General features: G+C 43.4%; 1 protein-coding gene and 1 long non-coding RNA gene across 10 annotated transcripts in view; one reads left to right on the forward strand and one right to left on the reverse strand.

Moving 5' to 3' along the window:
• Positions 1–11,802, forward strand: part of LOC309651492 — a 392,390-nt gene extending 380,588 nt beyond the window's left edge. Inside the window, exon 8 of the long non-coding RNA XR_014258189.1 lies at positions 11,672–11,802. This is a non-coding gene — a long non-coding RNA (uncharacterized lncRNA). The remainder of the gene's footprint in view (positions 1–11,671) is intronic.
• Positions 1–11,976, reverse strand: part of LOC309651480 (uncharacterized protein) — a gene marked incomplete at its 5' end in the record, with an annotated part of 62,440 nt that extends 50,464 nt beyond the window's left edge. For 2 of the 9 annotated variants that reach the window (XR_014258147.1, XR_014258150.1), the window contains 2 exons: positions 676–763; positions 11,718–11,852. Coding sequence is in view for 1 of the 9 variants with exons in the window: in XM_082444296.1 (XP_082300422.1) it covers positions 11,829–11,976 (148 nt within the window). Of the gene's footprint in view, positions 1–671; positions 764–7,007; positions 11,120–11,717 lie in introns of those variants that run through there. The other 7 variants (XR_014258151.1, XR_014258152.1, XR_014258149.1 and 4 more) reach the window with 6 other exon arrangements.
• Between the last annotated feature and the right edge of the window lie 2,124 nt (positions 11,977–14,100).

Raw genomic sequence — 14,100 nt, forward strand, 5'->3', positions numbered from 1 at the left:
TGCAATCTTGTTTTAGAGTAACCAGCTGCATTTAGATTTTCACCACCATAAAACGAGAATAATATACAGTGTTTGTTACAGGCATTGTTCTCAGTGTATTACATGCACTGATTTGTTTAATCCTCACAATAATTGTATAAGGAAGACACTATGTTTTATTCCCACTTGAAAGATGAAGAAACTGAGACCAAAAAGGTAAAGTAACTTCCCCGCAAGGTCACAGAGCTAAGGAGAAAAGAATGAGAATTCAAACCCATGTTATTAATCATTATTCTCTAAACTACTAGATCTACAAGGTAAAAATAAGATGAAACCTCATTATCTTAAATAGAAATTATAGTATAAATGCAATATATTAATATTCAGAAACAACCCTTTATTAATGAAAATGACATTTGTTAAAGGAAATCCTATTCCGTTTATGTTTAAATTATATGTAGTTTGTCTCATGTTGTACTAAGACAGCTAAAATTTAAACTCATTCATTCATTTATTCTGCTCAAATATCAACTCTCAGTGAGACTTTGCCTGATCACTTAAGGTAAAGTAGTAACAACCCCCCAGCCCTTGGCAATCTCAATCTTCCTTAATTATAAATTTATACATATAAATTCCTCATTATAAATATATACATTATAAATTTATATATAAATTCCTTATTATAAATTTACTTACATGTTTGTGCTCTCTCCATCCTTAATAATATAAGCTCCACACAGGCAAGACTTGTTTTCTGTTTTGTTCACTACTATATTGCCAGTACCTAAGAACAATGTTTGGATCTTAGTAAATTCTCAATAAATATTTATTAATTGAATAAATGAATGATTTTTATATTTATTCATTTATGCTGAAACAACACACATAGCAATTATGTACATAGACTGTGGAGCAAAATATACTTGTGTTGGGGTATAGCTGCCATTTACTATTTGTAAAGTATACAAATAATAATAAATATATTGACCTTGTAAGGTTATAGGGAATAGGACACCACTTTCTAAAAGTGACATAGAGGCTGACACACTGAATGTGGTTGTGTTGTTATCTTTGTAACATTTTTATTCCTTATCCATTCCTTAAATAAATACAGTGCCAAACACTGTGCTGGGTGCTGAAGGACTTTGCATTGAAGAAGACATCTCTTTTGAGATACCTCGTAGATTGTAGATAGATTGCTGGACTGATGAGAAGGAAAGGAACTCTTCAGGACGCCACAGCCCTGCAGGCTTTAGCCCCGACCCCAGCCCCCAACCAAAGAGTGAGCTGAAAGCAGAGTCAGGAGCTGGGAGCATTAAGCAAATGGGACGTGCAGTGTTTCCCTGAGGGCAAAGGCTGAGAGCTGTACTGCAGTCGGGAGCTCCAGCCTTGGGCCGGTGCCAGGTGGGCGAGGGAAGCCTGTGTTCTGACATCAGCCGGGGTTTTCAGAGGGGGCTGAAGTAGACAGTGCCAGCTTCAGTAGTAGCAAAAGGAGGCACAAGTTCTCTCTGATGAAGTTTGCATGACTTCCATGCACTCAAGCAAATATGAGTTCAAAAAGATCACCAAACACACAAATAAACAAGACATCATGTCATAGAAAACGGAGATAAACAGACTTAGACCCCAAAGGATTTCATATTTTTAAATTCTCAGATATAGAATACATAATTCTTAAATACGAAGTATTTATGGAAATAAAGGATGGGATCATAAATCTGATCAAGAAACAAAATGATGGGTTGATTTACAAAACAACCTAATAGAACTTTTTTTTTCTTTTTAGTTGATTTACAATGTCATGTTAGTTTCAGGTGTAGAGCAAAGTGATTCAGTTTATATATATATATATATATATATATATATATATATACACACACACATATATAATGTATATATAAGCATCTATGTAAAGTATATATATAAGTATATATATACATATATAAAGTGTATGTATATACTTCTTCAGATTCTTTTCCATTATAGGTTATTACAAGATATTTAATATAGTTCCCTGTGCTATAGAGTAGGCCCCTGTTGTTTTTCTGTTTTACGTATAGTATTGTGTATCTGCTAATCCCAAACCCCTAATTTATCCCTCCCTCCCCTTCAGCTTTGGTAACCATAAATTTGTTTTCTATGTATGTGAGTCTGTTTCTGCTTTGTAAATAAGTTCTTTTGCATCCTTTTTTTTAGATTCCACATGTAAGTGATATCATGTGATACTTGTCTTTGTAAGTGATATCATGTGATACTTGTCTTTCTTTGTCTGACTTCATTTAGTATGATAATCTCTAGGTCCATCCATGTTGCTGCAAATGGCATTATTTCATTCTTATTTATGGCTGAGTAGTATTCCATTGTATATATGGACCATATCTTATATATATACCACATCTTCTTTATCCATTGATCTGTTGATGGACACTTAGGTTGCTTCCATGTCTTGGCTATTGTGAATAGTGCTGCTTTGAACATTGGGGTGCATGTATCTTTTTGAATTAGAGTTTTTGTCTTTTCCAGATAGATGTCTAGGAGTGGAATTGCTGGATCCTATGGTAACTCTATTTTTAGTTTTTTAGGGAATCGCCATACTGTTCTCCACCGTGGCTGCACCAATTTACATTCCCACCAACAGTGTAGGAGGGTTCCCTTTTCTCCACACCCTCTCCAGCATTTATTATTTGTAGCCTATTTGATGATGACCATTCTGACCAGTGTGAGGTGATACCCCATTGTAGTTTTGATTTGTAATAGAACTTTTTAAAGTGAAAAGTATAACTGTTGAAATTGAGAACTCAATGGATAGATTAGTGTGTTAATAGTAGCTGAAGAGAGACTATATGATTCTAAACGTATAAACTATGGGAAAGAGATAAAGGGATGTGGAGGATAGAAGGATAAGTCCACCAAACATATAAGCAGAGTCCCAGAGGGAGAGAATAGAAAGAGGTGATACTTGAAGAGAAAAGGGGATTTCTGATGAGAGAAAACTTACCAACAGGATAAATGAAATTATTTGGATACACCATAACGAATTACAGAATATCTAAGCAAAGAGAAGGCCTGATAAGCACCGAAAGAGAAAATGCAAGTTTTCCATAGAGGAACGACAACTAAACTTACAGCAGCCTTCTCAACACACAAAAAGGAGCCAGAAATGGTGGAATGGTATCATCAATCGCTGAATAACAACGTAGAAAAACTATTTTAAGAATAAGAGTGAAATAACAACCTTTTGAGATAAAGGCCCAGTGTTCCCAGGAGCAGAACTTTATGAAAGAAACTTCTAAAGAACCTACTTCAAGATCAAGGAAAGTGATCCCAGAAGGAAGGTTTGAGGCACAAGAAGGAATCGCAGGAAAATAAAGTAGAAATCATGCAATTTATAATAAAAACGATGTCTAATTGTGGAATTAGAACCAACACAAGGTTCTTGTATTTTGGGGAAAAGATTAAGATACTGACTTCAGTTAGGCTTTGTTTACTCCAGAAATATCATTGGCAAAAATAGTAATAGAATATTTAGCTTCCAAACCAGAAGAAGAAAAAAGGGGATAAAAAAAGTGAATAAAAGTTCTGTTAATTTTTTTAAAAGGCAAGGAAGGGGGAAAAAGTGGCATAGAAAAAGTAAGACCAAAATAATAACGTAAGATGGTATAAACAAATCTAAATATATCAATTATCACAATGAATATAAGTGTTATCATCTTACAAGTTAAAAACGAAGTAAACCAAAGAGAGGGGGAGGGAAAAAATTCCAACTATATACTATTTATGAGACATACCTAAAACATTAAAACACCAACAAGTTGAAGTAAAAGAACAGAAAACAATATAACAGATAAACACTTATTTAAAGCAATATTATATTCAATACCTTTTTGAATAAAGAAAACAAAACACTACCCCAAATCTTAACCACAATTATTTTCATTTTTATAAATCCCTCTATCTTTTGTCCCAAGCTTCCATATTTTTATATTACTGATTTGTGATATCCATTTAATTTTAATTCTGTTTTTTCTTTTTAAAATTATAACATCATAATTTCCCAAGCTTTTATGTAGTTTGTATAATATAATTTCATAATAGCTATTTTGACCTTTTTATAATTCAAATATGTTTCCTGCCCGACCTTTCTAGTAGTGCATTTTATAAGTTTACTACCAACTCAATGAAGTAAAAATTCATTTTATTTGTTGCTTAATCATGAAACTTCAGAATCCACATGTCATGTGAATATGGCTAGATTTGGCGGGTACCTGTGTTCCTCTTACACAGGCCACTCTGATTTTGTGGGTTTTGCGGTCCCTCGTGCAGGCTGAAGCCATGCCCTCTTCTGCACATCCTCACGTAGCACCACCTGTCCGGCTGGTCATCTTAACTGACTCTTCCTGTTCTTTTCGAAGAGGGTAGAGGGCTGCTCAGCTGGTTGGGAGTTAGAGGGGGGATACAGGGCCTTTGGACCAAGTCTCAAGACAGTACAAGACTGAAGCAGAGGCCCTCAAAATACCAACACCAGGGACAACAATAATGAGTGTTGTCTGTGCAGGACTTCCTATGCGCTGTGCACGGTTTAATCATCTTGCAGAGTGTTGTCTGTGCAGGACTTCCTATGCGCTGTGCACGGTTTAATCATCTTGCAGAGTGTTGTCTGTGCAGGACTTCCTATGCGCTGTGCACAGACAGCATTCCTTAGTGTGGGTCCATGAAGGCCTTGAAGACCTGCTCAAGTCCTCTGTCTACTCCTCCCTTCTTTGTTTCCAAAGAAATCAGAGCCAAGTGACTAGGCATTCAGGCCTCTTGCCTGTTTGTAGAAGCTGTAAAATTGGCATCAATACTTCCATTCATCTGCCTCTCTTCTGGGTCCAGAGGGCATGATGACAGTATGGATTATGAAACAAAGGGGTGTTAACTTGGGGGCAGAAGGCCAAAAAGAAAAATCCAAACAAACAAACCATAGGGGTCAATGCTAATGAGTAGGGAACCGGCTTGTAACTAAGACTCTCCCAGGCTTTGAGGAACTTAATAAAATTAGATTATGTTTCAATGACAGGCATTGCAGCAAAGCTGAATAATAATAACACATTTAGTGCAGCACATACAAATTACTTGTGTGCATAATTATGGATTTACACAAACTAATGGACCAGTTGAACTCCTCCCTCATCTCTGACTACAAACCTTTGTTTTCCTCCTAGGAATTGGAAAAAAGTCAATGTGTCAGCAATTCATCTATTTCTGCCTGTTGGTTCATCATGCAGAAATTAAATGAGGTGCATAATGTAAATTTAGATGTCAACATTCTGTTGAATTCTAGAAAGATGCATTAAAATGTTTAGTTTGCATCATATTTCAACAGATTTGTGTCATTCTAAGTTTGTTAATTTTGGCTTATGGAACACTGAACATTTGCATAAATCTAAATTCTACTAAGGACCCTGTGCTAATACCCTGTGCTTCATATTATTTTTCCAAAGAACAAGCTTGATCTGTTCAATCCAATCTTTAAAATCTTCGTTATATACTTTAGAAAGCAATATTCTCTTCAATCTCCAGTATTCTGCCATTAAATGAATCTTGTGAACTGGTCTTAGTAGTTTTATCTGGCAGGCTAATCATTTGACACCAACATTATCACGATGTATTAAAAACCAAACCAAATCAAAGCAAAACAAAAAAAACAAGGTTCATGTTGCCAATCACACTGTTGGTCTCTGCTAGAGTACCTTGGGGCCTCCTGACAAAGGGCACACATCTGGGAGCAGAGGCTCGCCAGGCTGGAGCTCTGGAGCTCAGCTGTGGACGAGCACGTCTAAGCGGGCTGTCCTGGGCCCTGCCCAGCTGATAGCAGCAAGCATCATGATTACTATTTAAAGAAAGTGAATTTTAATGTTGTGCAGCACGATATGAAATGCTAGCTTATGAAAGCAGCCGACAGCGTGTGCTGCACGAGGGCTCATGAATGGAAAGCTTACCTTAAAACTGGCCCCCTACCCTCTTAACATCCCCACCTATCTAATCTAAGCCTCATCCCCAGACTAAGGCCACTGTAACCCTTCCTCTGTTTTCTTGCTTCAGCCTCATCCCGTTTCAACTGCTCTCCACGATCAATCTTCCTACAATAACGCTTCTGTCCTGTCCTGTCCTGTCCCAACGGGACGACTGGAGTTCACACGTTTACCTGTTGGATCGGGTCCAAGTGCCTCGACCCGGCTTTACATCACTCTCCCTTTCTCCCTTCCTTCTTCCCTCCCTTTTTCCTTTTCCTCCCTCCCTCTCTTCTTTTCTTCTTGACTTTTGATCTACTGAATTATAATCTACACGTCGTAAGCGTTGCCTGGCTCAGGGGATTCTCACAGACTGGACACACCCACGTGACACCCAGATCAGGAAGGAGAGCCTGACGGGCCCCCAGAAGCCCCTCCTTGCCCCCTCTCGGGAGCTACTCACACAAGCTAAAGGGAAACACTGTCCCACCTTCTAAGAGCAGTTATTAGTTTGGTCAGGCCTCCTACATGCAGGACTCAGGGGACGGCTCTGACCTGGGGGCCTGAGGATGCCTTGGCCCCCAGGCCTGTGGCAGCGAGTCTAGTTCAAGGCCCTCCTCCGATGGATCTGGATACCCTGTCATCTGCCTTCATCAGAACTTGCTCGGGAACTGCCAGCCGGAGGTGTCAGGGTGACAGCTGGTGAGAGCTGGGCAGGGAGGGACTGGGGACGAGTGGGGTCTGATGAGGAAGACGTGGAGCTAATGTCATAGGCAGCGTGGTCCCCTCCCACCCCCAGGCCTGCTCTTCAGCCACTTCTCTACCTTCCCACACAATTGCACGTCCCCGAACAAAGTCACAAAAGGCACCTGCAACAGTGGTGTTCAACCCATAGAGTCCCCAGTTGACACCAGGGCTTTTGCATCCCAAGTGGAATGCTTCCAGAGAGGGGCTGGGGGCGGTCCCTGACGCTGCTCCCATCTCAACAACTGTCTTCCTGTCTTCCAGGAGCAGAGACAAGAAAATATTGTTTACCTGTGATTCTTTTTAACAGCAGTTCAACAAGTGCTACTAGTTATTGCCTTATTCTAAAGTTGAGATTTTCTTAGACATCTATTGAGAATGTAACATAAAAATAATAAGTTAGGTATCGAAGAAAAGTCAGGAGGTTTATCATAACCCCAGCCTAACTCTACACCACTTTAATTTGCAGATCACCTCCCCGTCCTGTCCACACTCACTCCAAGTCTTACCCTGTGGTTACCGCAGGTTCACATGAGGAGATTGTCTTTAAGTGGCCTTTTGTTTATGCAAACAAAAGGGATGCTTTACAGAAAATGATCTCTCTACCAAAGGGATAATTTTAATGCAGAATCATAAAATTCTGCCTTTCTTTTCTGACATAGCCTCAATCTCTTTGTTCAGGGAAGCTGTGTAGCTGGGGAAAACAAATGGCAATGACGCCAGTCCCTGCAGAGCCTGGGTTTTGTTCCTGTCAGTTACTGTTTAAATAAACATATGGATGTCAGCTTAACCTTCTTATGCTTCAGAATCTCCAGGAGTAAAGTGCAGAGGATGAGACCTATCCCACCCACCTCACAGGATGTTTGCTTCACTCAGTAAACCTACACCGAGTCCCAACCGCACACATGCCAGCCCCCTCGCTGGGGACTGTGGACACGGCAGTGCCAGCACCTGCATCCACCAGGCATCGGGCAGGTGCCGGCTCCGGTCCAGATGGGCGAGGCCCCCTCAGGAGCGGCTGCAGTCAGTCCCTGCCCGTCCTCAACCTCGTGCTCCCTGAGAGCAGCTCCTGGGCCGCAGGATGGACGCAGGCATGTGAGCTCTCTGAGCGGCCCCTGTCCCTTTCCCCGGGCTCCCTCCACGGTCCCTCCCCAGCTCCCCCAGACCCGCCTCAGCTCTCCTTCACCAAAGCCTCAGGCGGGGCCCAAGGCTCCCTTGGCCTGGAACCCGCATCCCGGGCAACACAAAACCCGTTCCCCTCCCCAGAAGGGAAGTGTAGGGGCCTTAGGAACACAGGGGCCCACCTTTAAGACACGTCACCTCCCTCAAAAATGCTCAGAAAAAAGGTTTTCTGCTGAGCAGGGGAAAAATTGTTTTGAAACATTCCACTTCGAATTCCATCTCATTCCACTGACATAAATCCAAACTCCAGAGTGGTTGTTTCTGATTGGAAGTGACTTGCAGGATTTTGCAGAAGGGGTGGCTTTTGTGTCAGGCGTTGAAGACAGATGGGACTGAAATAGGGCATCTCCCGTGGGGCGCCGGGGGCAGAGGGCAGAGGTGGGAGGATCCAGAGTGTGTCTGGGGACCGTGGGGACCCACATGCACACAGGGCACACCGGAAGGGCAGCCGCCCTGGACGACAAGGGCTGTGGCCCGAGACGGCCCGGCTGAAGCCCCCCCCTCTAAGGGGCCAGCGGGCTCATCGCTGTGCAGGCATCCAGAGGCCCCGAGTCCCCGTCGCCCTTCACCTGAGCAATCACCGTACACCTGTCTGCACAGGCCCCGATGTGCCCGAGTCTACCTTCTGTTCACGGCCTCCCCTCTGAAATGGGGAGGTTCTCTGAGACGGCTCTCCCACGGACACTCGAGGCTGTTTTTCCTCCCATATGCCATGTAACCAGGGCCCACAGGAAGGGGGGTGGGTGCCTGCGTGCCCACCTCTGCCACCTCCACACAGTTGCACCCATTTTCCTGCCAGACCTGTGCCTCTGATGTTCATGTGACTCGGACATGCTACCGCCCGCTCCGGGCTTCTCCCCGGTTTCTGTCATCTCTCAGTCACCTTCTTCACTCACTGGTTCCTGGGCTTCCTTCCACTCAAATTCCATCCTTTTTGTGACTTAGACTTTCCCAGGGGAGGCCATCTAGGTTCCCCAGCATCTCGGTTTTTTTCATGTCGTGTCTCAAATGATCTTTTCTTCCCTCTCCAGCAGCTGCCCACTCAGACAGCTGCCTCCGGACACTGCCCCCGGACACTGCACCACCTCTGAAAGCTTGAAGGCCAACCTCCAGCTCCCAGACCATCCATGTCCTTCTAGTTTAGTTATTCAAGTATCCCTCCTAGAGGGCTTCCAACCTCATCACGACTCACACTTCACTGTCTCCCACTTCTTCCCTGTCCATCAATAGTCTCATAAATGGCTCCCCTCTTGCTTAGATTCAATCCCATGCTCCACCATTCTAATCATCGTTTACAGATGCCATAAATTCCTTTATCTGTCATGGCTTCATGCATGGGCTATGGGCAGGTATCCCGAGCAGCAGCATAAGGGATGGATTAAATCAGAAAGAAATTGGAGGCAAAACTGCTGGGAAGAAAAAATGATTCAGCAGATAAGTATATATATATTTATATACACATATATTCTTTGAATATATATATACACATATATTCTTTAAAAAGGTAAATAGGCTGTGTAAATGTATGGTTGAACTAAGTTACATAGAGTAATTAATTATATTCTTCATGAAGAATTAGCAATATTTGACTTGAGCAAATAGTTCAGCCTTGGATTTGTCATGTTCAAAAGATCAATTTTTGAATGACTGTCCCAAATTATCTCAAATATATTTATGTTCACAAGCTGTAAAACATTTATAGTTGTGGTCTGGGGGCTAATCGGGCCTGAAAGTATCTTTCCACAGTAATTGGAAAAAGCCTCCCATATTCAGCTGGCTATTTTTAAACACAAGCAACGTCTCACTCCTTCCAAATCAGATTGCTTTAAACTTGGAGAACAAGGGCCCTTATTCAGGACATGTGTGTGCCAGCTCTAAGGCCCAGTTTCTTCAAAGTATCTGGATTGAAACAGTGCCCGGAAAAAGTGATTAAAGTAGCTATGAGTTTTGAAAACTTTGAAAACAGTCATACAGATTTTAAAGATGTATTTAAAAACAAATAAACAGAAACTAATTCTACCCAAAGTACCTGGAAAAAGAAAGAGTCCAGGGAACAGCTTTACTCTAAGTGCCAAGAGAAATGAGCAGTGGAGAAAGAAAGGGGTTTCATTGACTCAATGCCAAGAGGCCACCTCTGGCAAAGCGCTTTAAATGGCTATTTTATTCATGTGTTGTCTCTAAATCCAAAAATGTTAAGTGAAGCCAACGCACCCGGAGTGTTTGCTTCTACGTGGATGCTGACGGCAGAGCTTGCCGCAGCTGCTGCAGGGTGAGGGTACCCGTCTCGTGCCCACCTCCTGGGCATCCCCAGCACAGTGGGAACCAGAGAAAGTGCTGGGAAAAGAGCAAAAATGACGGAGCGCCTGTGAAATGCAGCTCAATAAATTAGTTTTTGTTTTAATTGTTAGGGCAGAAAGCATTATATTAATCCCTTGTAGTTCTGGGACTAAGAGTGGTTTATATGAAGCAACTGTAGTGAAAAGAAAGGGAACAAAATAGTTCTAGTAAAAGAAACTTGAGAGATTTCTACCACAGATATTCAAGATACGACTAAGTAATTTTGTGCCGGTATAAACGCTGTACTGATGATATGCCTCTGCCACGTTCTCGGACCAGGACTACCTCCTGGGCATCTGGATGGCAGTGGGACCTGCGGAAGGTCCCGCCGCCGCAGCCAAGACGGGTTCTAGCCAGACCTCTGTCTATTTCAACTCTGTGCCCTGGAACAGGTAGCCTCCCTTCGCTGACAGTTCTTTCCTCTTCTTAGACTGACATGTTGGCGTCCACCCTAGGAAAGAGGAACGCCATCCCTGGAACTAATTAGGACAGAGTGTGCAGACGTGGATGTGTTAGGATGTAGCCAAGGGCCGGCCCAGCTGGACCTCATCCTTTCTGTACACTCATCCACTGGGGAAGAAGCAGGGCCCTTGAGAAGAGAAGGTTGGGACGGGGTCTTGGCGAGCAGACAGAGGGTCAGGAAAGGTTGGAAAAGCACAGTAACATTTACAAGCACAGACATGCAGTGACCCTGACGCTGGTTCCCCGAAGTGGCAGCATTTCCCAACTGTGGAGCTAGAAAATGGAAACCCTGGTGCAGCAGGCGTTCCAGAGAGGGCAGGATCAGAAAAAGGTCCTCCTGTCAAACATGAAGAAATACGGCAGAGTGCTTGCCCTTACTGAAGGTTCATGGAGCACCTTAGCATAGTAAAGGCCCTGACAAGTCCTGCAGCAAAGAAACAGGATTTACTATTTAATCCTGAACTTGCTGGACTATAGAAACTTTAACAAACATGTCTGTTAACATTTCACTGAACGCAATAGATAAACATTGTTCTAGGGAATAAAAATCCAAGCTCTCTAACATGGCACGTGATGCCCTGCGGGGTAAGCTCCCGCTGCTGTCTGCCTCAAACCTGACGCGGCACGGAGCCCAACCCCCTTGAGGCTCATCGCTGCCCCGCCTCGCAGTTCCGCAAGCCCCGGCCGGCCCTGCACATTGCAGGCCTCGGATTTCTTTGCGTGTGTTTTGTTCATTGCAAACACAAATGCTGTCCCTCCTCCTTCACTGGCTAATTCCTATACTTTTTTAAGACTGGTGTGAGCCACGTGCAGGAGGACACGTCTGTCAGGGAGATACTGCAACCTTGAGTGGAGCCATCTATGCATTCGTGCACAGCAGTATCCACCCTACAAGCTGCTTCCTTGTATAGTATCTCATTTAGTCCTTGCTTCTATTCCGCAAGGGAGACATCATTACCATGATCACTTTACAGATGAGAAAACGAGGATCAGAAAGCCCAGTGACTCGCCCAAGATCACCCGTCGGGTGCGGCAGGGGCAGGGCCTTCTCCCTCCGAGCCGAGGCTGCCAGGGCGGCTCCTCGCGACCGGAAACCCTCGGCCTCTAGGAGCCGCTTCCATCAGGACTCACCAGGATGCTCCTCCCTCCCGTCTCTCCTCCGACACCGTCCTGCCCGCAGCACGGCCGCCTGTCCGATGGGCCTCTGGTGACTCGGAGGACTGAGGACAGAGCCTCGGGGCGCGGGGGAAGGAAACTCATTTGTACCCGGTGCGCGCATCTCTTCTCGCAGCTGCCGCTGTTCCCAATTTTCTGCTTGGCTGGATTTTTTTTAGTGTTAACTGGTTTTTTCCTCTTGCTAAACGCAAAACAAACCAAAAAAGCACAGTCACGTAAGTGTACACGTGCGAACATGTTTCTTTCAGAAGCAAATATTTGTAATAACAAAGAGCTGGAAAGGATGAAAATTATCTTTAAAATGTTCTACGTCACTTACGCTATTTTAGACGTAGAAAGTGACTAAAGGAAAAGGCTGCAACTACAGTTGGAATCACTGAGCTCATTAACCCTTTATTTTCCTCAGCTGCCCCGGGTCCTCGGCTGGCGGGGAGCTTCCTGGGGCGGTGAGTGAGGCTTGTTCCCCCAGTCTGCACCACTGGGCCCTCCTAAGGATGCAGCCTAAGAAAACCACTTGCACCGAGACACTAGGGTGTGGTGGGTTTGCTCCTCCCAGAGTAATTAGTGTTTTAAAGGAGAATCCACCCTCACCCCCAAGGCAATGATTAACCCCGAGAAATGAATCCGTGGGGGTAGATCGTTTGGGTCTATGTCACTCTGATAAGCATAACTTTTAGGCCAAGTAGGCCTTCCTGGCATCTTCCAAGTTGCTTCACAAGCAAGCACCTTTTCCTCTCCCCTGACTACCAGGTGGAGATAAGTGAAGCGAAGTTTAAAAAGGGGTTTTAATGCCTATGTGTGTTAAATGGAATGAACAGTCATTTTCCATTATTTAAGCAGCTGCACAGACCTAATGAAAAGCATTCTGTTTTCAAACAGTTGCACTTTTAAGTGTTTCTTGCTGCCCTCTACCCCTCACTCCTCTTGTACTTGACGTGGCCTTTCAAGATAAATAAGGCCTTTTTTCTGCTATTGCAGGATTTCCTTCTGAAATGCAGAGAGCACTGGTGAGAAGCAAATCCACGCATGCCTGGCTGAGGTTGCTGATTCTGCCTGGTCCGCCAGGCGAAGGTGAACCAGACCTGCACGCCTGCGTCATCTGCACCTGCCTGCTTGGCATGACTACGTGCCCACCACACCTTGGTGCTCCACGCTGGCTCTTATCTCACCTATTTTATACACAGTAGTTTGTGTCTCTTAATCCCATACCCCCATCGTGCCCCTCTCCCCACTGGTAACCACTAGTTTGTTCTCTATATCTGTGAGTCTGTTTCTGTTTTGTTACATACATTAGTTTCTATTTTTTAGATTCCGTATATAAGTGATAACATACAGTAAGTGTCTTTCTCTGACTTATTTCACTAAGCATAATACCCTCTAGGTCCATCCACATTGTTGCAAATGGCAAAATTTCATTCTTTTTTATGGCTAATATTCCATTGTATATATATACCACATCTTCTTTATCCATTCATCTGTTGATGGACACTTAGGTTGCTTCCATATCTTGATCATTGTAAATAATGCTGTTATGAACATTGGGGTGCATGTATCTTTTCAAATTAGCATTTTCGTTTTCCTTGCATATATACCCAGGAGTGGAATTGCTGGATCATGGAGTAGTTCTATTTTTAATTTTTGAGGAATCTCCATACTGTTTTCCATAGTGGCTGCACCAATTTACATTCCCACCAACTGTGCACGAGGGCTCCCTTTCCTCCATACCCTCACCAACGTTTGTTATTTGTAGACTTCTTGATGATAACTATTCTGAGAGATGTGAGATGACCTATCATTGTAGTTTTGGTTTGCATTTCTCTGATGATTAATGATGTGGAGCATCTTTTCATGTGCCTGTTGGCCATCTGTATGTCTCCTTTGGAGAAATGTCTGTTCAAGTCTTCTCTGACGCAGTTCACACTCATACTGATCTACTTATTAAACAGTGGCCTGGCCACACCCTCAGTGTTCTCTTCCAAACACGCTTTCTCATTTTCTTTGTAATATGATAATTTTTCAAATCTTTAAGTTCTAGTTCCTTTTTGCTTAATAATACTATCTTCAAGTCATTTCTCTCTTCTCACATTTTACTATAAAAAGTCAGAAGGAGCCAAGCCTTTCCTTCAACACTTCACTTAGAAACCTCCTCAGCTAGGAATTCCATGGTTGTCCAGTGGTTAGGACTCCGAGCTTCCACTGCAGGGGGGCACGGGTTTGATCCCTGGTC

This window comes from Balaenoptera physalus (genome assembly GCF_965194825.1).
Source record: "Balaenoptera physalus genome assembly, chromosome: 21".
In the NCBI taxonomy this organism is placed as follows: Eukaryota; Metazoa; Chordata; class Mammalia; order Artiodactyla; family Balaenopteridae; genus Balaenoptera; species Balaenoptera physalus.